General features: G+C 35.7%; 5 protein-coding genes across 10 annotated transcripts; 4 read left to right on the top strand and 1 right to left on the bottom strand.

Moving 5' to 3' along the window:
* The first annotated feature begins 153 nt into the window (after nucleotides 1-153).
* Nucleotides 154-5,610, top strand: LOC117607002 (15-hydroxyprostaglandin dehydrogenase [NAD(+)]-like). 4 transcript variants are annotated; one of them, XM_034330140.2, is made up of 7 exons: nucleotides 154-336; nucleotides 2,478-2,598; nucleotides 3,128-3,251; nucleotides 3,318-3,424; nucleotides 3,493-3,666; nucleotides 3,755-3,909; nucleotides 4,030-5,610. In XM_034330140.2, the coding sequence occupies exons 2-7, from the start codon at nucleotides 2,506-2,508 to the stop codon at nucleotides 4,142-4,144; spliced, it is 768 nt and encodes a 255-aa protein (XP_034186031.1). In that variant the 5' UTR covers nucleotides 154-336; nucleotides 2,478-2,505; the 3' UTR covers nucleotides 4,145-5,610. The 4 variants fall into 4 exon arrangements, with proteins under 4 accessions (XP_034186031.1, XP_034186032.1, XP_034186030.1 ...); XM_034330141.2 differs by lacking the exon at nucleotides 154-336 and adding an exon at nucleotides 518-536; XM_034330139.2 differs by lacking the exon at nucleotides 154-336 and adding an exon at nucleotides 1,951-2,320.
* On the top strand, nucleotides 5,576-7,662 carry LOC117606999 (development-specific 25 kDa protein). 2 transcript variants are annotated; one of them, XM_034330134.2, is made up of 10 exons: nucleotides 5,576-5,709; nucleotides 5,869-5,925; nucleotides 6,045-6,152; nucleotides 6,220-6,334; nucleotides 6,445-6,571; nucleotides 6,649-6,755; nucleotides 6,830-7,006; nucleotides 7,084-7,229; nucleotides 7,297-7,446; nucleotides 7,518-7,662. In XM_034330134.2, the coding sequence occupies exons 1-10, from the start codon at nucleotides 5,684-5,686 to the stop codon at nucleotides 7,534-7,536; spliced, it is 1,032 nt and encodes a 343-aa protein (XP_034186025.2). In that variant the 5' UTR covers nucleotides 5,576-5,683; the 3' UTR covers nucleotides 7,537-7,662. The 2 variants fall into 2 exon arrangements, with proteins under 2 accessions (XP_034186025.2, XP_034186024.2); XM_034330133.2 differs by having other exon boundaries at nucleotides 7,297-7,459.
* A 384-nt stretch (nucleotides 7,663-8,046) lies between these two features.
* On the top strand, nucleotides 8,047-22,315 carry LOC117607060 (uncharacterized). Its single transcript, XM_076690947.1, has 18 exons — nucleotides 8,047-8,188; nucleotides 8,289-8,415; nucleotides 9,189-9,295; nucleotides 9,376-9,549; nucleotides 9,746-9,903; nucleotides 10,316-10,462; nucleotides 13,542-13,653; nucleotides 13,722-13,848; nucleotides 14,048-14,154; nucleotides 14,230-14,403; nucleotides 14,547-14,677; nucleotides 14,744-14,904; nucleotides 19,726-19,886; nucleotides 19,971-20,094; nucleotides 20,303-20,409; nucleotides 20,479-20,652; nucleotides 20,903-21,057; nucleotides 21,137-22,315. Exons 1-18 carry the CDS (start codon nucleotides 8,096-8,098, stop codon nucleotides 21,369-21,371), a joined length of 2,574 nt encoding a protein of 857 aa, XP_076547062.1. The 5' UTR covers nucleotides 8,047-8,095; the 3' UTR covers nucleotides 21,372-22,315.
* On the top strand, nucleotides 10,870-12,831 carry LOC117607001 (15-hydroxyprostaglandin dehydrogenase [NAD(+)]-like). The gene is made up of 7 exons (XM_034330137.2): nucleotides 10,870-11,029; nucleotides 11,122-11,220; nucleotides 11,279-11,405; nucleotides 11,475-11,581; nucleotides 11,710-11,883; nucleotides 12,038-12,186; nucleotides 12,292-12,831. The coding sequence occupies exons 2-7, from the start codon at nucleotides 11,122-11,124 to the stop codon at nucleotides 12,425-12,427; spliced, it is 792 nt and encodes a 263-aa protein (XP_034186028.1). The 5' UTR covers nucleotides 10,870-11,029; the 3' UTR covers nucleotides 12,428-12,831.
* tral (LSM14 family protein trailer hitch) lies at nucleotides 22,131-27,589 on the bottom strand. 2 transcript variants are annotated; one of them, XM_034330131.2, is made up of 7 exons: nucleotides 27,366-27,589; nucleotides 26,251-26,405; nucleotides 25,847-26,138; nucleotides 24,807-25,008; nucleotides 24,453-24,728; nucleotides 24,033-24,212; nucleotides 22,131-23,954 (listed from the first exon to the last, which is right to left on the bottom strand). In XM_034330131.2, the coding sequence occupies exons 1-7, from the start codon at nucleotides 27,484-27,486 to the stop codon at nucleotides 23,648-23,650; spliced, it is 1,533 nt and encodes a 510-aa protein (XP_034186022.1). In that variant the 5' UTR covers nucleotides 27,487-27,589; the 3' UTR covers nucleotides 22,131-23,647. The 2 variants fall into 2 exon arrangements, with proteins under 2 accessions (XP_034186022.1, XP_034186023.1); XM_034330132.2 differs by having other exon boundaries at nucleotides 25,952-26,138.
* Between the last annotated feature and the right edge of the window lie 158 nt (nucleotides 27,590-27,747).

Below are 27,747 nucleotides of genomic sequence, written 5' to 3'. Positions count from 1 at the left end.
GGTAGAGCGAGGGCGAGGGGCGCACACACGCAGACACGGAAGAGCCAGTCCACGTAAAAGTCACGTGGCACGCAACCACGCCAATCAATATCACGAGCCACCGTGGGGGTGTACACGTTCACCGGGAGGCAGTGAAAGGCGACGGGAACAGCGAGCCAGTGCGTTCGCGGCCGTCAACCACACCTTGTCGGGCTACGACCGGTTAACACACCCTCTTGCAGCGCGGCCACAACGCGCCCACCCCCCGAAACCCTTTTCGACCCGTCGTTTCGCTTTCGACGCGGTCTGCCTGTTGCGGGGAGTCTGATTCAGCAGCGGATCGAAGGATAGTGCAAGGTACGACGGGGGAAAGTGGTGTGTGTATGTGGAGTTTCTTTTTTTTTTTTTTTTTTGTTCGCGTGAAAAAGGGGGAATTGTAACGAGAAGCGGTCGAAACAAGGGGTTGGAATTTCGAAGAATCGAAGAAGTTTGCGGTGATTCTGTGGTGTTGGTTGGATGAATCGGAAACTGGTTGAATAAGAGTGACTAGATTTTTGGTAAGGGGTTGTTATTTCTAATTTCGCAACGTGGAAAGATTTTATGACAGGTTGCAAATTCTGAAAAGTTGAGGAAATTTACAGAGGTTTTATAATGTTGGTTGAAAATATTAGGGAAGTATAATATACAGGGGGTGATACTAATTGCACGCACAGAGAATTTTGGAAAATATGTTTTCTAAATTGGAATAGACATGTTGATCATTCGAAGAGGGGTGGAAATTTTGGAGAATTAAGAAACTTTTCTGTGATAATTTTACGTGAGTTTGGTTTCTCGAATTCCTTTCACATATTAATTAATAAATATTAATTTCTTATCGTTTTCCATCCTCCTATGTTATTATGCTTCACTGCCAAATTCTTCCAAATGAAAACATAAAATATCTTCCAAAAATCCTAAGGAATTTCTAACGTCGTATCGTTGAAAAAGATTGAAAGAGCGAAAGAATATTCAAAGCTACTTTCTCAGGGACACTCGATGCCCGTGGGCTGGCTTCTTTGTAATTCCTCTGCAGACGTGGCTTTCCACGTCGGAGAATTTTTCAGAGTACTGCTCGACTTTCCCAGAATGGGGTGGGGACACGGTGCTTAATGGTGGTCGAGTGTTTTCGAGGAGCGAGTAGGTGAAAGTGGAGGAAAGGTGCGTGCGAGCAGCCGGCAGCTCGCAACTTCTCCAGCCGGATATCGAGCGATCGAGGCATCGTGAATTTTTTAGATCGACCCTTTTTTTATGTTCGCCCAGCGAAACGTGCTCGCTGGTTTATCTACGGCTGCCAGACACGCTGCATGTCACGCTGGCTGCAATATTAAACGAAGCCGCGTGATGCTGTTTCCTCGTCAGAGGGTGATTCAGACACCCAGGGTGTGTGCGAAATCCTCTCCGCGGAAGCTGCTCCCTTTCCACGCGCTTTCAATTTTATTACATATTTCTTGTTTTCAATTTTTCGACAGGAAACATTGAAGTATGAAAATCAAATTATACCATGAATGAAAATTAATTCTGCTTCCGTGTTTCATAGTCGTTAGCTCTTATCTAACAGATACTCCAATTAACTGAATGCATTTCCATTATGGAAATTAGGTGCACATGATAAAAACCATGATTCACAGGAAAACGTACAATCATTGTATTTTTATATACAAAGGTATTAAAAATATCTAGAAAATTAATTTCTAAATGTTATTCTTATCAGAAGATAAAGTATTGATAACACACTTATCAAATCTAAACGTATGTTAATCTTATCGTGAAGGAAAACTCATATGAACCTACAAAAAGAGAATATTAGTTAAATATTTAATTATTCATCAGTATGAATAAATAATTTCAAATGCAAGTGTATAAAACTTTAGTGATCAAAGCTTTCAGAAATGTCTATCTCGTTAAAAACATGTAATATGGGTGAAATTTCAAGTCTGACGAAAAGGTTGCTGGTTTTTGAAACGAAGGCTCGTTTCCGGTGACGCAGCCGAGTTCCCGGCGAAAGACAAGCTAGTAGACAGAGGTACGGCGGGAGTCTGGCGTCAAAGCGTGTGGTAAAACGACGCTTTCGTAGCGGATTCAGTGAGTCACGACGCCGCGTCGAGTGTCGTCGCTTTTATTTCCGAACGAGCATCCCCTTCGAAGTCAGCTACGAAATGGTTATAACGAGACGGTGAAATTCGATTTCACCCACGCGACTGATCACGCGTCCCAGCAGACCGGAAGTCGTTTATACGACCAGTTGTTCCTAGCGAACTCGGAACAAAATCGGATCGTTTCATCTCTTTTTAAAAAAATCCAAGTAATTTTTCGTAACACTTGTGGATTTCTTTGAGTACTGTCGACGTTCCATTTTAAATATTCATAAGTGTTTATTATTTTTACAGGCAACTTTACTTTCAATATTTTGTTCATTAAAAGTGGACCCGAAGAAAACTTGTGAATAATTATTTTTGCAGACGCGAAGTTGATTAGGGTCTAACGAAGATGGACGTAAAAGGGCGAGTTGCCCTGGTGACGGGCGCCGCTTCCGGTATCGGCAAATCGTGTGCGATAGAATTGTTAAACGAAGGTGCTAAGGTAAGCAAAATTTTTCAGAATAATTATCCTTCTTCCTAAGGTGTTGATCTTCGATGATCATTTGTAAATTCATACGAAAACAGCTTGATAGAGCGATGAATTTTTACGGTGCCATTATCGTTAAGGAAAGTGGTGTTGACACGAGTTTACCCCGTGGCACGTAGTGCCTATAAAAGCGTGGTATTAATAGAGAAAACTAAGGAGAGCCAATAAAGTTCGCACTCTTATTTCGCGAAAGCTCTTTAAGGATAGAACCTTGACTTAGTATATCGCTCCATGAATGTTCCAACGCGTTGTGCTTGAAAATAACTGGCTTATATTTAGATATCTCTCCCCGTCGAAGAGGACGCTTTATCATCATTTCTGACCGACTTCTCAGAAATAATGATTGCGTGTTAACAACAGTAATTGATTGTCCGATCGAGTTCATCGTGTATCATTATTTTTAAACGAGTAATAGCCTCGATCGAATTCTCTGTAATTATAAAATCGTTAGATTACATACTAATCGATAATATTTTGTTTACAGGTGTCTATATGCGATATCAACGCAGAGGAAGGTGAAAAATTGGTCGAAACATTGTCCTCGGAATATGGAAAGGATCGAGTGATCTTCTGTCAGTGTGACGTTACAGATTACTCGCAATTCGAAGGTAACGTTGAATAAATTAATGATTAATCAGATAAATTACATATGGTGGAATGATTTTAATTTTTAGAATCATTTCAAACGACGATCGCGACGTTTGGTCACATCGATATCGTTATCAATAATGCTGGAATAATGAACGATCGGTTTTGGGAGCTCGAAGTCGATATCAATGTTGTAAGTAATTACTTCCTCGAAAAGATCTTTCTTTTTTCGAAAAACTTCTTGAGAAGATTCTATTACAGAACGGAGTGATTCGAGGAACTTTGCTTGCCCAGCGATTTATGGGGACAGACAGGGGTGGTCAGGGTGGAATAGTGGTTAATATTGGAAGCAACGTCAGCATCAACCCTTATGCCAGTGTACCGATTTATTCTGCAACAAAGGCGGCGATCGTAAACTTCACCAGAGCATTTGGGGTAAACAAATTTATATTTATTTTCTAAATTTAATCATTTTTAAATTTTCCAAATAAAAATAAATTTCATCAATTATTAATTGATATAGCATCAATACCACGTGGATTTAACCGGTGTAAAGGTGATGGCATTGTGTCCAAGCGCAACAGATAGTAAATTATTGGGAGACGTTAGTAAACAGTTACTTTGGGCTAGATACGAGGACGCCTGGCGTCGCGACGTCGCCAGTTCAGTTCCTCAAAGGTAAATATTATTCCTTGATTAGGAGATCTAATTTACGCAGTCCAAAATAATTTATCGAATGAAAGTCCATGGTCTACACGTGTAAAGCAACTCGAAATAACATAGAATAAAATTTTACAGAGCAGAACACGTGGCAAAGGCATTGATCCACATTTTGAACACAGGCAAAAGTGGTAGCGTCTGGTTGGTCGAGAAGGATCAACCTCCTCGCGAGATCACATTCCCGAAGAATTAAAAGGTCCTAGCATTGCCACGTATCACGTGGATCCTTCCTCGCTTGAATACAAGTAAACTGTGCCGTACCATAATCGCGAATGTACCGAAATTATAGTCCAGAATCGCTGAGGAGTTCCGGAGGATCGATGATCAATTCAGACTGCACGTGGGATCAAGAACACGTTTTCATCGACAAACATCATCAGATTTATGACAATTCGTAATCGGATCGAAACACTTTTCTACGGATTCGTTTGAATGAAAATCGTAACTTTAAATTTTCGTCGACCGATTTGAAGAAATCAATTACTTCATCAATTTCCACGCCATAATAATCGTAGCTTGAATAATTTTTTTTATGGAAAGTTGAAGATTGCATTAACGAATAGCGTGTATGTTTGGAATTTTCAATCACTGCCATGTTTTCTCCCATGAAACTCCACACTTTGTAACATATTTCCTCGACACTTTCTTATTGTGCGACTTTCACGAGAAGTTTCGAAGGATCTCTTTGATTATATAGAAAATCAACGAGCCTTGCTTAGATAGTCCTTAAGAAGGTGCAACCGTGGATCTCTGACACCTTTTTTTCAGCCTTTGAGAACAACGTTTCTTCGCAACAATACACCATCGTTCGTGAACGATGGTTGTTTTGAATTTTAAATGGTCACTTAAATGCAATAAATATATAGTAAGTATTTAAATGAAACGAAACGTGAAAGAGTGAGAAGCAATTTTTAAAAAAATCATATTGTGCGACGTCCTTTTTTTAATCCATATTATATAAGGATGATGTGACACATTTTGAAATGGAAGGCCAAACGTGGACATAAAGGTGAATCGTTTGTATAATTTTTGAACGCGATACAAATATTTACAGATATCGAAAACGTCCATGTACTGATCGATATCGTTTTTAAAATTTTATATAAATTCTAAAATTCTGAACGATCGATGTCTCGCAATTTGTTTGTAATTTTTTATAGAAATATTTCAAAAGAACGACCAACCGAACGAAACGAATAAACGTCGGTTTAGACACGTGAAATCGAGGCCTAAACTTGGTGTCTTCGATGCACAAGTCACAATTATTATACATTTTAATCGTCCATTCTTCGATAGAACACCCTTCCTCTGGTTCTAATTAATGTTCAATTAAAAATTCATTTCTATCATCTATTAACAAAATTGAAGTCACTTTAGAATACAAATCAAGGAACAATTGAATTCATTTTCCATTGATATTAAATTTGACAACACTTTAGAGATTCCTGAAATTCTAATTAGGAAATTGAACAATTTTTCTAGGACTTTGAAGAATTGAATTCTTCTTGAACGAGAGAATCCAAGGGGGTCGATATCGAGGATCAATCACACACTCGAATATAACATTACGTAATCTTAATCGACGGTACAGTCGATAGCTAGTGGAAATTGTTGATTTTGTTATGATTTGCTCGGAATGTATGTTGCAAGCCTAGCCAATAAAGCGCATAGCTTTTTCTAAGAAAAAAGAAACACGTTTCATCCAACATCCGTTCCTTGAAGACACACTATAATGGAAGAAAAATTGAAAATCAACATGTAATTTCAATAGACATAATAATAATTAAAAAAAATTCATTTGAAATTAAATTTTCGGTCGAATAATCTAAATTCTTGTTTCTAAATATACAAATGAAATTCTTTTTCATTTCCTTTGTATTATATTCACTTGGAAATGAGATATATTCTAATTTCTAGAATGCTGTCACGACGCGTAACCTCGTCTCTTATCGATCTTATTAGCAAAAATCCAAGGTAAGCCGCTTGAACGTGATATCTTCTCGTATAAACGATCATAGACTATGTAGACGATTAATCATTGATCTATGTAGACGATTATTCGTAAAAGAAATTCTTTCCTCCATACTCTATAGGAACCCGTGGAAAATCGAACGCTGTCAATTTCATGTAACGAACGTGGCGCGACGAAAGAAAAAGAAGAATGAAGAACAGGATTTGAAGATAATTAAACCCGAAAATTGGTGAAACTATATTTTTCAACATATTGATATCTATTTTGCCTCTACTTTGAAAATCACTAAATTTCAGCGATGATTTAACTAAGCCGACTCTCGAGACTTGTTGCAAAAATGCGATAGTGATAGGAGGTTCAGAAGGTTTTGGTTTCGCGGCAGCTGATCATTTTTTATTCAAGGGAGCTCGTGTTAGTTTATATTTTTCATAAGATAATTTATTTAATAAATCTCCTTTCCATCTTTCCTAGATTTTGTTTTTAATTGGGACAGAAAATATTATCTCCTGCGTTTATTACAGAATGTCATAATTGCGGATGACGATACCGACGAAGGGTTAATGGCAGTGCAGAAGTTATGCGATTCTTATGGGAAAGATCGTGCCCAGTTTCTTCATTGCGACATAAGAAACCTCTGTCAATTCGAAGGTTAATAAGAAAGATTAATAATCATTCTTCTAATTCGATGATCTCTTCAAATCTAACTCTTTCAATCATTTCTGTAGCTGGTTTGAAACTGGCGATTAATAAACTTAAAATTGTTCATATTCTATTCAATAATCTTGACAAAGATAGATTGCCCACGAAATGTATAGATACGAAAAAGAATGAGGTGTGTACTGAATTTAGAAAAATTCATTTTTTCCTGTAACTTCAAATCTAAAGTGGGATTTTAATTCACAATAGAATTATACAGCCAGAACGATTCGTGTGGGAATGATGCTATTAGGAAAGAATAATGGTGGTTCTGGTGGGACAATAATAAATTGTGCAAGTATCTTTGGATTCCTTGGTTGGCCACAGGATCCATTTCCCATTTATTGTAGAAAAGAGCCAGCTATAGAAGTCACCCTGGATTTCGCGGTATTTCAAATCAATATTTCCAAATTACCAATATATTATGAATTTATCAAATAATACGAATTCTTTTAACAACAAAGAAAGAGAATAAAATAGAAGACACTGGAGTTCGTTTAATAGCCCTTTGTCCGACAAACAAATTATTCCCTGAAATAGGGCTACCAAATTTTCCAGAACCAATTCCGAATAAAAGAGTGAACAACCTACCACCCTGTATACCATCCTCGTAAGCATTTTACTTAATTACAGGCAAAAATTAAATAGAGCTCGAAAACAAAGGTGGTCGTGTTTAGGAAGGATCAAATAGGACCTGCTTTATGCTATGTACTATCCTGGGCACAAAACGGAAGTATATGGCTAGTGGAACCGGCGATTAGTGTGCATAAAATCCCTAAATTAATTCATTTTCCTTCGAAAGAAGGCGAGAAAGTCGATCCCAAGGTGTACGAGACAAAAGTAAAATGAATTTATTTCTTCAGAAAACAAGTATATTGTGTAAGTATCATAATTTCAGATCTGTCCGATTAAACTGAGGTCAGATTGTGTCGATACTTCCAAGGCCTGTAATCCAAAGAAGAGTAGATGGTGTCAAAAAAATCCCTGTATTCCAAGGATGATTAAATGCTGTAAAAGAAAGAAAGCATCGAAAAAGAAATGAAACGTCTAAAACATATTTTACCAAGGATGACACACTCGTTAATTGCTAACTCGTTCGATTTTCCAGCCGAGAAGGTAGTCAGGATCTGAAACGCAGATCGGTAACTCAATAAATCGACAGAAATAAAACGGTGTATCGCGGACGCTTGGCCACCGTTAGTGCCGAATTTTTTCCAAAGGATCGGCATGAATTCGATCCTTGTTTACAAGCGGATACCGTGGTCACGTTATCCCATCGCGATATCCGCGAGACATTCAATACCTTACGATTGATTCTCGATTTCTCGAGTTTCATCGTCCACCGCGGACTCTCGGCTCGTGTACCTTGATCGCGGAATATATTCGCAAACCGTGGTTCGCGCGACAGTACGCGATATCCTCTGTAAATCCGCGTCGATTATCCTGATTCCCTTTGAAATCGATTGACGATCGATTATGAGCATCGAGGGTAAGATCGCTCTTGTCACCGGTGGAGCGAACGGGATCGGGTTCTGCACCGCTAGGAAGCTCCTACGAAATGGGGCGAAGGTAATCGATAATCGTGGTTGGGTATTCGTGTTTGAAGATACCGATGGGATAGTTGATCGTTTCATCCACTATTGTTTCATGACGTTTCTTTTAATTTCAGGCGGTGGCTCTGTTAGACTTGGGAGATTCCGGTGGCGAAAGCGCAGCTGCCGAATTGAATAACGAATTTGGAAAAGATCGCGCGATTTTCGTGATCTGCGATGTCTCGAAGAACGAACAATTGAAAGGTAATTACAATTTTCATCGATATTTCTAATGTACACGCGAAGTAGAGTAACAAGTAGAGTAATTCCGAAGCGGAATAAATACTGTGATAAAGTAATCTTGTACTTTCTACATCCAAGATAAGACTGTTTTAATTTCATCAAAAATTCCCCTTCGTCGAGATTATCGTAATTCACTTTCAAAACGAAAGCGATTAACAGAATGATCTGACAAGAAACCATACCGAACTGTCCATCTCCGATTTCAATGAAAGTCAGTAGATATATTAAGCAGGTGAAAATAAGAGACACTTATTTTTTTATAGCGGCCCAATCGCAAGTTTAGGGGGTAAAATCACCCCTTGAAGTTTCAGCAGAAAATTTTTAATCTCTTAAAATAATGTAACAATAAATTTTTTGTTACAAACAAAGCACTTTTTACAAAATCTGTGACCACCTTTTGTTTTACCTCAAGAAACCATGAATCTTTTCTTTAAAAAGTTTTCTTATATCTGTGATAGTTTTCGAGATATCATTTTTCTGCTGAAACTTCAAGGGGTGATTTTACCCCCTAAACTTGCGATTGGGCCGCTATAAAAAAATATGTGTCTCTTATTTTCACCTGCTTAATATATCCACTGAGTTCCATTGAAATCGGAGACGGACAGTTCGATATGGTTTCTTGTGAGCTGCTCTATATTTAATCGCTAGTCACGGATCAACGATGCGTCTGTGATCCAATCTATGATATTAATAAACATTGATTATGTAATGTAAATTACTGCTTATATTTGTAGAATCATACAAGAATGTTATCGACACTTATGAAAACTTAGATATTGTCGTAAATATTGCTGGAATTATGGATGACGCTGATTGGGAGATTATGGTTGATGTTAATTACGTAAGTAATTAAATATTTACGTTCTACGGTATATGTTGCATAACGTAGTTTTAATTTTGAATTGAAATAAATTCTATTAGAAAGGTGTGGTTCATGGTACAATTTTGGGATTACATACCATGGGGAGGTACAAGGGTGGAAACGGCGGAACCATAGTAAATATGTCATCTGTGGCTGGTCTCGAGGGTATCCCCATTGCACCCATTTATGGTGGGACCCAGTACGCGATTGTTGGATTTACCCAATCATTAAAGGTAAAAAGAAAATTATAACCTTCCATTGTGTATAAATTTTCTTTTAATATTATGTTGTCATTATCTACTTACAAAAAACAGACATAAATTGTAAATTTCCATACAACCAGATAACTGGTGTCAAATATGTATAATTATATGCTTACTCCTTAAGTTATACATACTTACTCAATAATTTTTCTGTTCCTTTTGATAGCATTATTACGAAAAAACTGGCATTCGTATGCTAACAATATGTCCTGGACTCACTACCACAGCTATGGCTGCAAGATTTATGTCGACGAAAGAGCATGCCATGGATCTTCTCGACGAAGAAACTGCGGCTATTGCGATGCAGAGTATGCAGAAACAACCGTAAGCATAAAATTTTGATTTTATTTTCTTCGTTAAATACAAGATCGGGTAAATTATCTTGAAATTGAATCATTTATCGAGGTACTAATTCAAGAATAAAAAAAGAAATGATTTTAAAAGAGGTCAAAATATAATGAAGAAATATTTGTAGCAAATGGAGTGCTAATTACGTAATTAAAAATGCAAATATGGTGTGATATGGCTTAAAGTTTAATTCTGTGATAACATACGAAGCGAAAGAATTATTCAGAGGATGTATATGATAACTGTTATCTGATGTAAAATTTCTTTTTTTTTGTTTCTGAAAGTCTAAATTTTAATTTTAAATTTATGTTATTGAAATTAAAGAAGGTTTACTTTTTTCTTTATTCAATGCAATACATTTAAAGAAATTTTGATTATTTGTTAACAGACCGGAACACGTAGCGAGTGCCATCATCCAATTAATCGAGAAGGGAAAGAATGGTGCAATTTTTGTCAGCGAGAACAATTTACCCCCTTATGCCATTGAATTTCCTAGTTATACCACTCTGAAAGTCCCCATAGAATCATTGCCAAATTAGACTATATTCCACTAACAGAAGCTGCTGTTTAATCAGCTAATTATTAATTTAATATTTTACCTTCATCAATATAATACTTGTGTAAGAACGTAATAATACCAACGATCTTTATGGTTTATTGAAAGTGTTCATTGCAATCTTGTCTCATCCCATTTTAATTTAAAACAATAGTCAATCGTATGCCAGACCTTGCTATACTCGCTTGAACGTTAAAGCATTAATTATATACGTATAATTACTAGCAGTAAATGATGTACAAGAAACAAAAGAATAAAAATATCAAGTGGAGAAATTAAACGAGACGCTTAAATTAGTTTATAGTTGTTTTCTTTAAAAATTCCAAACAAATTAAAAAAGAACAGAACTGATAACGTAATCTGTATTTAGAATGTTTCAATGTTTCTGTAAGTAACACGGAGCTGTTAGAGCGTTCAACTACATAAATACGCGATACTATTTATATTTACCCCCGTCCAGAATCAGCAAGTTCATTCGAAAATTGCAAGCGTTCCTGTTCATATCATTTCATCGAAAAAGTGTAAGGATAATTGAAAGAACAAATAGTGAGTAAACTGATACTTTAATTTATTCTTTCAACTAAATTACATGACAGAAATTCTTTCTATAAATTTACCGAATTTACCGAATTTGTTAGATGATGGAGAACATTAAGGACAAAACTGTTTTGGTCACCGGTGGTGCCTCCGGAATCGGCTTTCAATATGCTAAAAAATTGTTGGCGAATGGAGCAAAAGTGAGTTTTTACCAAGTTTTATTTCTTTTAATTTCTCTTTCTATTTTATAAAATTTAGGTTGTCGCTATACTCGATCTGAGCACTTCACCCGGGCAAACCTCGGTGGCTAATTTGGGAAAAGAATTTGGAAAAGACAAAGCAGTGTTCTTCCCTTGCGATGTGACGGACACTGTAAAATTCGAAGGTTCTTTAACATTTTTTACTGTTTCTATACTATGTATATCTGTATAATTTTTGGTAAATATTCGTACAGAGACGTTTAAAAATGTCTGGAACACACTTAATGGGCTGGATATCGTAATTAACAACGCTGGAACACTGAATGACAAAGACTGGCAACTAACTATCAAGTTAAATGTTGTAAGTATATTATCATTAATATTGCAAGAGCATTATCACATTTTTGAAATTATTAATAGTAATCAGATTAGCTTAAATTTCAGCACTGAACAAAATTATTTCATACCAAATAATTATTGGAATTTTAGGGTGGTGTGATCCAGGGATCGTTTCTCGCTATCGATTACATGGGAAAACATAAGGGTGGCAAGGGTGGTACTATAGTTAACATTGCATCGGTCGTTGCTTTAACTACCTACCCAGCTGTTCAAGTATATTGTGCCTCCAAGCACAATGTGATGGCATTCAGTCGTTGTTTACAAGTAAATTTTTAATGAATTTTTAATGTAATACTGGTAACTTCTAAAAGCTTGTAACATGTAAAATTTCACTAATAATGTTAATTTAATTGTGCAAAAGAGCCGTGGTGTTCTGCAAAATTACAAATGTTTATGGCTTCATCTTTTTTCTTTTTAGAATTACTATGAGAAAACTGGAGTGCGGGTACTGACGATGTGCCCTGGTCTCACTGACACTCCTTTGGTCGCGACTGTCGGAAAGATGGTACGCGATTTCGTTGACCCAAACGAGGTTCAAAAACTAATCAACAGCCTTCCTATGCAACCGTAAGTAAAGATTAATTTACTTTTTTATACTTGCCAATTCAAACTCATATTTTTGTCAGTTAATTTCATTACATGAAGTTTACTCGTGTCATTTCCTTATTTTAGAACAGAAAACGTAGCAAACGCTATGGTACTTCTTATCCAGAAAGGTAAAAATGGAGAAATTTGGGTCAGCGAGTGTAATCAGAAACCTTACGCTGTTGAATTTCCCGATGTCAGGAAAATTGAACTTGACGTGTAAAAATGTAAATTAAACAGAAAGGAAAAATTGTTTTACAATGAAATGAAACTTTTTAAAAATTCTACATTTGAATTTAGGAAATGCTATCTGTTTAAAGTTGAGGTTGGAAAGACCGCGATTATCGGCCGATAATTCCGATTCCTAACACTATCTGATCATCACCCGCAAAATGTTAAACATCGAATGTGTAAATTAAATGTATTTCTATATAAATTGAATTAAATACAATCCATTTTAAACCTTCCTATTGATATAAAATACAATGTATAGAGTGTTCGATACCCATAAGAGGAAAGCGCCTGAAATCGGCAACCACCGCAGCACTGGTGCTTGAACGTCAGTTGGCGCCTGTGCTATGTAAATCACGATTCAACTACCCTTTGACCTATAAGGGCGAGGTTCTTTTAGTGAAAGATGCTGAATACCTTCGAATACCTTCGAATAAAAATTCAAAATTTTCTTCTGCAATAATTTCTATCTTTTTCATCAAAAACATCAAAGCTATTCATTTTCCAATCTGTACAAAGAAACTATTCCACTATTACACCATTTACTAATTAACCAATAACGCACATTTTTTGGAATATCGAATCTCTTCGTACAGGAGAAAGAAGCAATCAAAAGTAGAACCATATTGCAACGAGCGACTCACACAAATACGAGAAGATTGACGTACCCGAAGAACCATGACGCGGAGGAGGTCGAAGATCATCACACAAAAGTAAGAAGTTTCTGTCGTATCAGCGCGAGAAGCAGAGCTGCAACCAGTTACCATCAAGACCTCGTCATTCGACACTTTAAAATCGTGAAAATTGCATGTTTCAAACTCGATCGATCTGTTCCAAGTGTCCAATACTCTCGCATCGTAAATGACAAGATCGAAACGACAAGTACATCGAAGTGAAAATCGCAGAAAATCGTTTCAACAGAATTTGAAAACTGTTCTCCGCTCTTATCGCATCAGTAAGTGTTGCCAATATAATAAGCTGATCGAATGAAATTAAAATTGTTGATGTTCTAACAACTATTCGAATTTGATTAGACATTTGACGAATTCTACGGAAGTGTTTCGAGTAGAAGAAATATTATAGAACCAGGTGGTTCTTCGTTGAAGAGGATTAACTATTGGAAAAATGCAGATCAAGGATAAAAGAGCGATTGTGACAGGAGCTGCCAGTGGTTTGGGTTTAACAATCAGCAGAGAACTTCTTCGGAATGGTGCCTCTGTAAATAACCATCGCTTCGATAGTCATAATTCGTATTTTATACATACTTTAAATACAAATGATTTCAGACAATCGCGATGATAGATATTCGCGAATCCGCTGGGAAACAAGCGATGGAAACTCTGAACGCGGAATTCGGTCGCAATCGGGCGATTTTCTTTCGATGCGACGTAACCAGCAATTTCGAATTCGATGGTAATCATGAATAAATATCACTTTTAAATTAATTCAATTATTTATTTATTTATTTAGTATACATGAGTGTATACATAGTATACATTTACAGAAAGTAGACATTAAATAGATTTTCATAGCTAGAAATTACAAATTACAAATTACAAATTAAATAATCTGACAAATTAATTAACTGACTTTCGTCACGTTTTTCTGATAGATACGTTCAAGAAAGCCATCAATATGCTCGGTGGCTTGGAGATTCTAGTAAACAATGCTGGCGTGATCGACGAGACCGATTTCACAAAAGCTATAGACGTAAACGTGGTAAGCAAAAACACTTTTACGAATACAAACATTAATTACAATTACGTTTTAATTAATCGAGGTCGATTTGTACAGACCGCGGTGATACGTGGAACGCTTCTAGGAATACAACAAATGCAAAAAGATTCTGGAGGCAAAGGGGGTGTTATCGTGAACATTTCGTCTGTGGCTGGTCTGCATTCTTTATCACAATTTCCAGTATATTCCGCCACGAAACATGCAGTGGTTAGCTTTAGCCGTTCCTTTTCAGTAAGTACTATTGATAGAAAAGGAAGAAGTACTAGATATATTGAAAATTTTGCAGGACCTTCGAAATGAAAATTTATCTGCCTAAGGAAGAAACGTAGAGCATTATATTTCCAAATTTATTTTTCAATTTTCTTGTTTTTCAGCAACCTTATCATTATCAGAGGACAGGAGTAAGAATAATAGTAATGTGTCCTGAACTGACTCAACCTGTAACAATGGAAAATTTATCAAACAATCTTCAAGAGGAAGAAATTATTCAAAGATATTGCGGAAGGTACTTTTGATAATTGTTCGTATTAATCAATTTTTGGTATTGATATATCTTATACCCTTTTATTAGAGTGGACAGTATCGCGCATGGAGTAATTTACGTGATTAGGTGCGCACAAAACGGAAGCGTTTGGATCAGCGAGGATGGAAAGCCGGTTTACGAAATCCAATTATCCGACAGTTTACCACAGAAACCTGACGATCCCTTGAACGAAAACGAGATTAAGATGAACTAAATCCTGAAAGTCTGTAAATACAGCTTTAGTATTATTACGGTGACTTTTGATAAATGATACTTTTGATATTCGTGTAACGAGCATTATTTTAAAAATCAATCAAATTTATACATGTAGGAGTTTATATATTTAATTAATGAAGCAAATTATTATTTTGTAGGTCGATGGTACTAATAATTTCAACAAATAAAGAACGACTGTAAAATATTGTAAATATTATTTTTGATAGTGCTAAAGTAAATAATACACAAATTAAAAAAAAAAAAACTAAAACAAATTTCCTTTCTACTTTCGTTTTAAATAAAGAATCTCATCATTTAGAAATGAACTTTTCGCTATGTCCGATTTAAGATCCTTTTGCTATTATTCAACGAGTTCAAAGAACGTTTGTTAAACGCAACTAATCACGTTGAATCCAATTATCAAATACATTGTAACCATATTGAAGATAAACTAGTATACGCAGTCGAAAAAATGACTGCAAAATGTATGCCCGCTTATCGCCGGAAACTGATATCTCTCTACGTACGAATAACACAATAAACAATGCATATCTTGAATTATACTTAATTAGTAACCAGAATTATTTAAAGCTACAATAATGATAAACACAACATTGTTCATCTTTGAGATGCTTCGTCACCTCTCACAGACCTCAATTATATCCATGAATTATTATTAATAATTGAAAAAAGGAAAACAGCTCGAAAATAAATTATTAATATTTCTGTCGCGAATATTTTCAAATAAATATTTTAATTTAATTTCACACTTTTACCACTCAATCTATGGAAGTTAACACGGTGCAATTAATTTGATTAATTTCTTGAAAATTTCATATTCAGACACTGAGAAACAGTTTCACATTTTGTAACTCTATTTTGTATCTCCAGCAAACTTTCGATTACACGATTAAAGCTCGCTCAGTGGATTACGTGGAACACCGCGTGGATCTTTGTGGAGGCAAAAAAATGTTTTTAAAATTCCTTGACGCCACCATATCAGGGACCACCGAAGACTCGACTAAACGAAACGAGCATGGGTCGCTTGAACTTTGATTCCTATCTCTTATCGGGAGATTGATGAATAATAAAAAACGATGTGTACCATGTATACAAAGACAAAGACGTCAAATCTGTATTAGCAGGATTCAAGATTCGTAAGTATTCGCATACTTTGCAAAATTCAAATATCCTTCGCGATTAATAAAGAAACGATATTCGCGAATGATAATGATAATTTTCGCATATTCGCGCGAGGTAATAACGAATTATAGCGAAGATAGATGGTCGCAAAACGACGCGGTACATACACAAAGCTTCGTGTAATCAGGCCGAGTTAACGATAACCCGGTAACATCCCGTTCACAATCTACCGAGAAATCGACGGGAATCGAGAATGACGAGGAGGGAAAAAATATCCGTTTATCGCGTGGAAATGCGCATCTATGGGTGCATGATTGCTTTTTTACTTTCGAAAGATAGAATGGGGAGTTCGAAAGAGCAGACTGATTCGTATGAAATTTCTTTCGTTACTAATCGTCATATTTTCATATGATCCGAGTTGAATGTTGCGCAGTTTTGTGAATAAAGAAAGGAAAAAAAATTTATTTTCTAATGAGAATGTTACTTAATTATGGATATGCTAAATAGGAAATGATAATTAGTAATGTTTCATGGACGAACAACGGTGCCTTTGTTGTTAAAACGATTTACAAAGTGTAAAACAAGAGTCAATTGATAGATGAATTGACGGCACTTCGAACAATTATTCTAATTATACCCCTTTTTCCTTTTCGTTTTCCTCATAGATTACGCCTGCGATAATTAGCAAGTTTCCTTTTATTATGAAGGATTCGATGATTTATCTATAATCTTTTTTTTCTTTTTAATATAAAGATTGACTTTAAAGAGGAAAGTTGGTACAAATAACTAACCCGGATTACCGTTCCAAAAGTAAAAAGGATTATCAAAATCAGCTACAGTTAGCAAATTGTTTAATGACAGCTTATTCTTATAATTGGTGTTCAATAAAAGTATCATCGTTTTATATAAATACTTATCATTCTTAAATACATTATAAACCCATTATCTGCTTTCTTATTTCTTCATTATTTTCGAAAAAAAATTACCTATCAATTCGTTGCTTTGCAGAAAATGTTCAATAATTTTAATACGTGCTACCGTGTTATCTTGTCAAAGAAGAAAATTCTGTATAAAAAATTACCGATCGGTTAGAAGTCAGTTAACTAGCGAATTATCAATCGATTGCATAATCGAGTGATCGATAACGATCACGAATGCACCTCGTCACGTTTCTACGACGAAATCAGCAGAAAAATGGGGAGAAAAGAAAAACAGGGAATCGTGCACGCGTTACTCCTACATAGTTTGCCGATCGCTCGTCGGAGTAAAGTTCAACGCGTACCGATTCTTACCGGTTTTCAGGGAGCGCCTTTAAAACGCGTGATTTCGTTGCGGATTTATCGCGAACTCGCCAAGACGGACACATTAAATGCACTTTTTCTCTGATAAGAGACCTCGGAGCACGAGCTGCGCGTACGTCGATTCTTTATCGTCCCAGTGCGCCACACGACACAGTGTAAATTATGTTTTCCAGTTCTATTTGTTCGCGAACGCGGCTGAGAAACCATTGGCTCGAGATTTTTCCGGTAAAAAAGGGAGAAGAAATAACAACGATAAGGGTTCGGTCCGGTTTGAAGAGCACCCCATATCGCGATAAAAATATTTCTTCGTTAAAAGAGTATTCTAATAAGAGAAAATACTATAGATACTGCTACAGAAATGTTTCCTTATTAAGGGAATATTTCAGCATGGAATACTAGAAAATTATTATAGCATATTAATAAATTAATAGAAATTGATAAATCAGGGTTATTCAATGGCACAAAAATCGGATGACGTTCCATTATCTCTATTCAATTAAAAAAATACTCATCAGTATGTACACGAGGATGTTTTCTGCTACCATTTCTTCCCTGGAATTTGAAAGTCAGCAAAGATGAGTCAAGAAATGTAGATGCATATGGTTTGATCATCCATTGCATTCGACCCAGTAACCCAGGGGATTACCAAAGTAAAAAGCATACGTAGCTTTGGTTACTGCATTTTTATCGCACGGTCGTTGCACTTCCAGGACAAACGCTACGTAACGTTTGTTAGTTAATCTTGCATCGATAACACGTCATGTTACGTTGACCTATCTCGTCAGAGGGACCTTGATTATTTTCAGTTTCAGGAAATTGCTCGTGTGATCAAGTTCGCTGATTATTCGTACTCGTGACTAGTCGAAGGATTTTAAAAACTTGAGAATTTCAATTAACACTAAATTAAAATGTCTATTGGCCCGTTGAAACGTAGGATCAGAAGTTATTAAATTCGTTTCGAGTCAGAAATAAATCATTCACCTTTCAAGATACCGAAAATCGTACACATTTCAAGAACGTCCTTAAACAATTAACAAACGCGCAACATTTCGTTCTACGAACAATCGTTGCTTTCATTTAAAAACGAACGATCGTTAAACTAAAAATTCAGAATACAATTGATCTCTCTATTCTCGACCGAGATTCATCACCTGGCCAATTAAACTGCACAGAGATAACTAGAACATTTATCGTCAGACAGAAATTATCGAAAGCAGTTTAATTACAGTTTATCGAACGAACAGAGTAGACGTCAATGCAAAGACTCGCGACGATAGGTTGAATTTCTTTCGGTATATCGGAATTTATCAACGCTGACAGAGCGAACGTGATACAAAACCGATTGAATTAATTAGTTTGGATGAGAAGGGATTAATTAGAGACGTTATCGTCTGTTCGAGATTCGTCTACCCTGGAAATACAGAGGGGTGGAGAGAAACAACTCCTACCCTGGTCCATCGTCCACCTTCCACGAGGCTGTGCCTCGCGATAAACCACGGGACGCCTCGTGTCTGCATCGTCGTAACCAGGAATCGTCGCGACGACGCTTCAGACGCGTATAAATACCATCGTCGAAGAGCGAGCAAGCTTCAGTACGCTGCTCGCTTTTCGTGATCTCACGTCTCGAGATTTCCTTTCTAACGCTTCCTTAACCACGCACTTTTCTCGCAACTATCGGAAAAAATGGGTACGTTCGACACCGTGCTCTGTCGATTCGAAATAAACTGATGGATTTATTCATTAAATTCACCGGTCGATGAACAGTATACTTCACTTGATTAAGTGAAATAGTGTTATAATAGTCAGACAGTGAGCTATTTTTACAGAGATTAGAGTGTTTGTTTCCTTTTTTTTTAATTTGTATGCTCAGAACGTCTATTTTTGTTTTTTTTATGATTTTATAGAATTGTTACTTTAGATAATACACGTGATTTTACGTGAAGATGTTCCACACGTGGTTGAACTCTTTTGACAGATATAATCGTATACTCGCCGATTGCAATTAACCCTTTCGCTGCAGAGTTGGAAAGCACCCTCTGAAATTTGATGAATAATAAAATAGTCAATTTAGATTTAATTTTATATTTTATATTACTTTCCTTTTTTGAATTCTGGGTTGCCATTGACTCAGGCACCATTCGAGGGATGAAGACAAAAATCTGTGTCTTATTGTGCTTCGATACCAATTCCACGCGTTGTTTACAGTGAAAGGGTTAATAGTAAATTTTTCATCTTCGATAACGAAACGATTGATCTTGTAAAAGCAACGAAAATATTATTCAAAAGAAAACAATTCATATTCTATCAGAGTGTGTTAAGAACGCTTCGATTAGAAGAACGTTACGAGTGTAAAATGTAAAAATCTTACAGAGAATAATAACAATAGAAGCAGACGTTCTTCTTCGTCTGAGAAAGCAAAAGAGATAGAAGCGATAAATGGACTGGTTTCAGAAAAGAACGTCCTCATCACTGGTGGAGCCTCAGGATTAGGGTGTGCTTTCCTCAATCACTTTTTGAAACACGGTGCCAGCGTGAGTATTTTTCAGAGATAAACTCTGGGGATCATCAAAATTGTACACACCCATTTAATTCGTTCTTTTTTCTTTGATTTTTAGAAGATAACTATACTGGACATCGACGCAGACGCTGGAAGAAAAGTGGAACTGAGTGTCAAAAAATCGTACGGAGAAAAGGTGCACTTTATACATGTGGACGTGTCTGATTACCAACAAACGGCTGGTAAGTGTCAAACATCATGAAAAACTGAATTGGGTACCATTGATAAGAATTTTAATGGGTTCTTAAATCAGTATCGTGGTCTTTTATGTAATTGATAATGATAGAATGAATTCATAAACCTTGATCTAAGAAAAACATAAATATTTTGATTAATTTACAAAAGAGGGTCTACCTATTTTCATTTTTTATTTCTTTTTTTTTTTTGAAGAGGCTTTTGAGAAAGCAGCCAAACTTATGAACGACATTGATATTGTTATCAATAATGCTGGGATTTTGGATGAACGAAGATGGGAAAGAGAAATTGCAGTGAACATTGTAAGTAAAGATAAAACGTCGTTTTATTTTCATTTTTCAAACTTATATAATTATTTTACACTGTTTCAGGGAGGGATGGTGTCTACCGCTTTCCTTGCTGTTAAATATTTAAACAGAAATGAACTTGGACACGGTGGAACTCTGGTGAACGTTAGCCAGCACATAGACATCCGATGCACAGCTCAACTTCCGGTTTACACGGCTACCAAGCACGCCATCATCGGTCTCTCGCAATCTCTCGCGGTAAGATTATTTCTTGTGATGATACTTATGAATAATTATTAATAAGACAGTGAAATTTTTCAATTTTTATTCTCAACGCATCGGCACTTTGAACATAGATCTTACAAAATTTGAGAACACAATGAACGGTGCTACTAACATCAAGTATTTGTTCGTTACCTCCGAATAAACATTACAGACCTTCTAGAAAATGCAACTTAACATTAAGGAAAGACTACTTTTAACTAAAATAAATTTCAATATTTATTAGGAATCTTATCGATATGAGAAGACCGGTATCCGAGTGATAACGTTGTGCCCAGGTTTAACAGAGACCGCGCTCACAGTGGACAGTCCAAACAAGTTGCTCTCTCGGGTGATGAAGGCGGATTTCGTAAAAAATCTCGAACAATTATCCATACAAACGTAAGTTTATTTTCATCCCGACGAAGACCTCCGTTGTTGAACGATGAAAATAATAAAAATTCTTATCGATTCGTTCCAGACCGTACGTAGTGGCTCAAGGTTTGATGTCGATATTGAGGATCGGTGAGTCCGGTAGCATATGGGTGGTTGAAAACGGTCGAAGTCCGTACGAAGTTTACGTGCCGAATCCTCGTACTTTGCGCCGCACTTACAAGAACAATTTCACGCTTGTCGAGAGCAAAGTGACGGCAAGAGGTCGTCCGATAAGAGAGGTCTGCGACAACACGAGGACAGGTCTGATGAGCTGCGCTTGACACGAGAACGTCGCTTCTCTTCGACCGTGATCTGCCGTATTCTTCAGGAATCATCAGAAATGATTCGTACCAGCTGCGCGTTCCAATTCCCTTGATGAACGATCGAGGGAATTGGAAAATGTTGCGGAGGGATGTTGAGTAAGATTTGTACTTGTTCGATCAAATCTGAAAGAAGTTGAAGGAAATGAAAAAGATTCAAGCTACGCGTTGCTTGATTTTTTTTCTTCTCAGTCATTGATACAATGTTAAGTATTTATACACGCGTATACGCAACGCATCGCATTTTTGTACATAGATGAATCGACGCCACCATATTATTTTTTTTCTCTCTTTTCTTTTTAAGTTTACTTAGCATTTAATTCGACAATAATGATATGACTTTTTTTTATGCGATCAAGTCTCTTTTTAATTACTTGTTCGAACCCTCTTTTTCTTGGAGCATTGACAATTTACAAAAACAATTTTTATTGATAATTGACGAATACTTTCGAATACTTTTTTCTCCTTCCTTGTTCTTTTTTTCTTTTTCGCAAAGCAATTGGTGGGCTTAAGGAGTATACAACAAACGTTATTTTATTATTTCAATATTATTCAGTAATGGGAATCACAATATCCGTTGTACAAAACAAAAATTTATTATCGGAAAACCGCATACACCGTGTGCTTTCTTTCCACGCGCTATGCATAAAACTTAAAAGTTATATTTCTTCTTTTTCCCCCATATTCCTTTCTAGTTAACTTATCTTTATACGCTTTATATTTTTTTTTTTTCCTTGCTTTGCAACTTTACTGTTAGCTTATGGAGGTTTTTCTTCTTTTTCTTTTATAAGACTTACACGTAACTAAATCTCATGTTAATGTAATGTATATATCTGTATACGTTTAGGATTCCATACGAACCATAAGAAAATAACAGTCGCAAATAATATACCTATGCCTTCCTTTTTGCGTCTTATATTTTTGAAGAACATTATCATGCTTTTAGAGTCTTACTCTCGTAACGCTATCTGCAATCTACGCATAGCGTCCTCGTACATCAAAAATTTATCAGAATTTTCTTTTTAATTGAAAATCGAACTTATCAAACGCAGTCGAATTACAAGAAGGCATTTGCGCTTCCATTTTCTCTTTCATTAACATACTCACGTTTAATATTTTAAAGAAAAAAAAAGGGCAAACAAAAATCAATGGTCAGTATTGATGTACGATTCAGCTTTACACGCGTATTTCTATGAAATATACAAAATCAATCTTTTTATTTATTTTCTTCTTTTTCTGTTTCTCCATAAGGAACAATTATACGTTCCTGTTCGAAAATCAAAACCCCCTAGTAAATACACGAGTAAAATAATTATTTCACCAAAATTCGCATACACGGTCATTATCTTAAATAAATAATGTTGACTGTTCAAAATAATCATAATATATTGTCCTACTCTAATCTGCGATTGTACGCATGTTCCACTTTATCTTTTTCTTTTTTTCTCGTTTGTTACCCCCTACTAATTTGTTTTATTCACCCGTGAAAAGCTTTAATCAACAGTAGTGCTCCATGCGTCTCGTTTTACTAGAGTAACAACACATGCAACATGAAAAATTAATTCGTCACTTTGCTTTCATCTTTATCCATCTTTCTTCGAAATCATGTCATACTATTCTTATTTGTTTTTATAGACAATGTGTTTACGTTGCATTACAAAAATTTTCCTTGAGATTCTTATTGTTCTTTTACTCTCATAATTGCATGCTTGTCGAGTTAACAGTGTTTAAACAAGTGTAACTGAAAATTTAAAACTTGTTACTTTGTATATGTTGTTTGAAAACATTCTACCGTCCGGCGTGTATTACTTATTACACTCATTATACTTATTACACCCATTATACTTATTACACTCATAAGCATTCGACAATTTCTTAACTCGTAGGACGTGATAGCTCTGAATATCAAGTTGCTTTTTTTTCTTGAAACTTAACTATTTATAACAATAAGATTCGTATTTATTTGTCGAGAAATTCTAAACGCAGGACTTGCAAAGCAATGATCAGTTTTCTACGTTATTCCTGCGTGGCAGTAGAAAAACCTCACGATAAAGTTCTCTCAAAGAACTTTTCACTTCTTTTTTTTTTTTTTTATTACCTTTACCTCTTCTTCTTCTCCTTAACCAAGTGAATCCTTTTTACACTCGAATTCAAATCAGTCCGTAAAGGCAGAGCAGGTATTGTAAAAATCTTAATCCTAAAGTGAATACTTATTTATATAGTAGGGCGTCGTTCATTCAAAAGGATGATACAACGCGGCTGTTCTGCTGCGATGGAGTAGTGGATTGTTCGTTGGTCGTGCGATTTTGACTGCCAGGATTGTTCTGTTGCTGTTGGTTAGCGGGTTTACGGTTACCACCTCTAGAACCTCTATAACCACCTCGAAAACCAGAACCACCTGCACCACCACCACCTCGATACATGCCTCCCATTCCACGATTATAGTAACCACGTCCGCGAAAACTACCACGTCTCGTTGACGCAACACCAAATGTTTCAGAGTTCAGTTTACGTTCAGTCCTCCAGTCCGTACGTTGGAACCGTCTGTAATATTTTATAAAAATCATATTGTATATACTTACTTTCTGCGATCACACATCTTACTTCAGTTTCACAACTTACCCTTTACTCCTCTCAACAGCCTCGCAGCTAATGTTATCAAAGAAAGACTTCGACTTATCGTAATGAACAATCTCAGGTTCTTCTTCGGGTTCACCTTCGCCCGCTCCAGTCTCATTACCGCTGTCATCTTTCTTCTCATTATCAGCACCAGTATCAATCTTCGTTTTTGCCAACTGAGATCTAGATTTTATAACGAATATCAATGCCACCTCCGTTGATTTTAAACACATCCTTTAAGTTTATGGTATTGTTTGTCGATGCGTTGCGTAAGTAAAACATGTAGGATACGATCATGAATTACTTTAAAAACGCATAACATTGATTTTGCATGGTATCCACGTTTATCATTTCAAATGTACTTGAAATGAATCCGGCACTAACCATGCATAATAAAAAAGGAATACACACAACCGTACATACCTTAGCTCCTCGAATTCAGTATTAGCTTGCTCGAAATCGTAGTCATTATCGAACTTCAATGTATTCTTCGGTTTAGCACCAGTATTGCCAGGTTGATTTCTAAAGCCCCCGCGACCTCTCCCTCTTCCTCGCATGTTTCCACGATTCATCCATCCACCACGATTCCCTCGACCCCCTTGGTTATGAGTACCCTGACCTTGTAACTGACCATCCTGCTTCATCGAATCACGCTTTCCATCATTATATTGAGATACTGTACCTCCTGCTTTATTGCCGCTATTGTTGAAACAAAATACATCAATTTAAGAAAACGCTTGTCTTCTATAATATGTTTTGCATTGATTTGCTACATACCCTTCATGATCGCGTCGGGCAGGTTGAATAGTTCTCATATTCGTTTTATCACCAAGCTTACCAACACTGCTGGCTTGTTGTTTTTGTTGCTGTTGTTGAATACCTACTTGAATACCTTGATCTATAGTTGGACTTTTGCGTGTTAACAAAGAGGAAGTTGGAGTTGTTGATCGTGAACCTCCGCTAATAAGATCTAATACACCTGCAAGATAAAGTAAGTAATCACATATCTCGTATTTTGATCAAGCACTAATGGCAATTTCAAGGACAAACGCGCAACAAGTGTTTAAATATTTACCGCGAAATGAATAATTATCGGAGTACTAGGGCTAAAACTAATCTTAAAAGATGATTTCTATATAAAATTTCAACTGTTCTTGCTATTATGTTACTTACTAATGCATAATGCTTCTCATATTGTTTAAATGAAATTCAGATGCATATTTAGAACGAAAGTACTAAATCAAAAATGAATGAGAAAAGGTTTCATGCACAAACTGAAACAAGAAAATGTTGAAAATAAATGATTATAATTGTAGTGCATGTATAAACCACATAAAATATAAATTAAACATTCAAAAGTTGGGATTGCTGTTATTTCACAATTATCTTACAACATTAATTTAAAACTGATATTAAATGTACATTTTAACTCAAACAATATATTATCACTGATGTTAAATAAAAGATATCAATATGCAGAATAAGCGAAAATCGACGAAGATACGTAAATTATTAGTTGATGAAAATAAATTTTATTAACAAAGCAGATTACATTGAAGCAATAAGTTTAAAGTAATCATTTCTGTAGCATTGAAATTAATATAAGTTTGTTATTATAAAGCTGAAACTTAATGTAAATAGTTGTATACAAGCAGTTAGAAGAAAGCAAAAAAGCAAGCTTTTCATGCACTTTGTTAGTGCATAATTTGCGATTAATAACTAAAATGGATAATATGAGTAAGGATAACAAGCATTACCAAAGAAGAAGCAGCAAGCATGCCATTGGCAAGGAATAGTTCATAGCAAAAACAGTTTACCATCTTCCAGAGATTGGTCTTTTGGTAATGGGTCGACATTGGCCATCGGTAGTGAGTTTGGGATAGAGATGGCATTGGGTTCAGCAGAGCCCAAGCTCAACTCACTTGGCTGTTTATTGATTGGTCCACGAGGATCTCTAGTAGAAGGTGGCATCCCCATTACAGGTCCCATAGTACCCATTGTCATGCCATAGGGTGTTCCATATTGTCCACCCATTGGACCCATCATTGGATGAGCATAACTAGGTTGAGGCTGGTATGACTGCTGGCTCATAGACGGTTGCACCGTCATCTATAAATAATCAACAATTGTAGATGATACTAAATTGTGCTTTTAAACATGACTTTTATAATTTATATATTTTACATAATGCTCTCACCAAATATTATATATATATAATTACCTGCACAATAGCTGGATCATTTGGAATAGAACTAACATTGTTGACAACTCGAATATCTTTAATATCTGAACCACGGAATAAAATATATTCGTATACTTGATTCTGTGGTGCCACTGGAAGCTGTGTTTCTCGATCCTCAGTTCCAAAAGAACGTACTGCATTATTTGAAAAAATGGATTACTACATATTTTAGAAACAAATGTACCTATATTTTAATATAATCAAATAAATTAATGAAATAATTAATAAAATATAAAATTAAAACTTTAATAACATAAATAAAGTTAATATGCAATGACATAAAATTCAAATTTAACGATTTATTATAACAGTTTCATAATATGTCTCAAAAAAAAAAAAAGGACAAGGGATATAAACATGATAAGTATGATACACAAACATTTGACACAATGGTGGATATAAGCATTGGCTTTCAAACAACCTGACTTTGCACAAACAATGGATTACATTATCACTGGAAATATTTAAATTTTAATTTCATAAGTTTTTCATACTTCAGACTCTGTTTGTTTCACTTTGGTTCTAAATTGTTTGAAGCAGTTAAATATAATATTATGTTACAAAGAAAATATTTAAAAAAATAATTATTATATCACATAGAATTCAGTTTATTACTGTAATTATAAGAACTGTAAAATTAAAATATAAAATCGTCTAATTAAATATTAACTTGCATACATCTGTTTTCATAATTTTTACATTCATATATAGAATGTTATAAATACAGAGATACTAAATAATATATTTAATAAGTTTATTGGAATTAAAAATACGTTAAATCTAAATACAGACTTCGGAAACAGATTTAAATTAAGAATAATGTATAATATATCCGTTATAGCTGACGGGTGACCCCCGTTGTTTTGTATCGAAGCTTTACCGGACGAATCCAAGTACCGATTATTTCAAAAGTATTTTTGAATAGAATATAAAGGAATTGTCAAATTCGCTTTTAAAAAATGCACGAACCAGATATACAAAACAAATGCAAGAAGGTAATCGATAATGAAAAGTAGCGGTTATTACAACAAAATAACCGGGAAACTGAGCAGCGGCAAAACTGATTTCGGTATCCATCTTGATTTGAGACTCACCATTAGCCAGAGCAATCGTGCATTCTTGAGGATCAACAGTAAAAAGTCGGCCTTCGTAACGAATATCCGCCTTCGATATTAAGCTAATCTTCGAACCCAACTCCGGCATTCCTCCGCTCATCTTGAATCTATTTCTTCTGCACGGTGATCGATGTGATATTATAGGATTCACGATATCATCTGACGAAACCACCAGCTGACACCAATGGTCGACAGCAAACTGCCAAGACTACCAACAGAAGTTGCGCATGCGTCACACCCGCTACATATTCAGAATAGTATATAAATTTACAATGTAATAAAGTTGAGAATAAAAATAAAAACAGTATTCAATATGTATAGGAACAAGATGCTAAAAAGAAAACATCTAATTTTGTGAATT

The sequence above is a fragment of the Osmia lignaria genome, chromosome 2, assembly GCF_051020975.1.
Source record: "Osmia lignaria lignaria isolate PbOS001 chromosome 2, iyOsmLign1, whole genome shotgun sequence".
Taxonomy (NCBI): Eukaryota; Metazoa; Arthropoda; class Insecta; order Hymenoptera; family Megachilidae; genus Osmia; species Osmia lignaria.
Note: the sequence above shows the minus strand (reverse complement) of the source record. Positions and strands in the feature narration are given on the sequence as shown.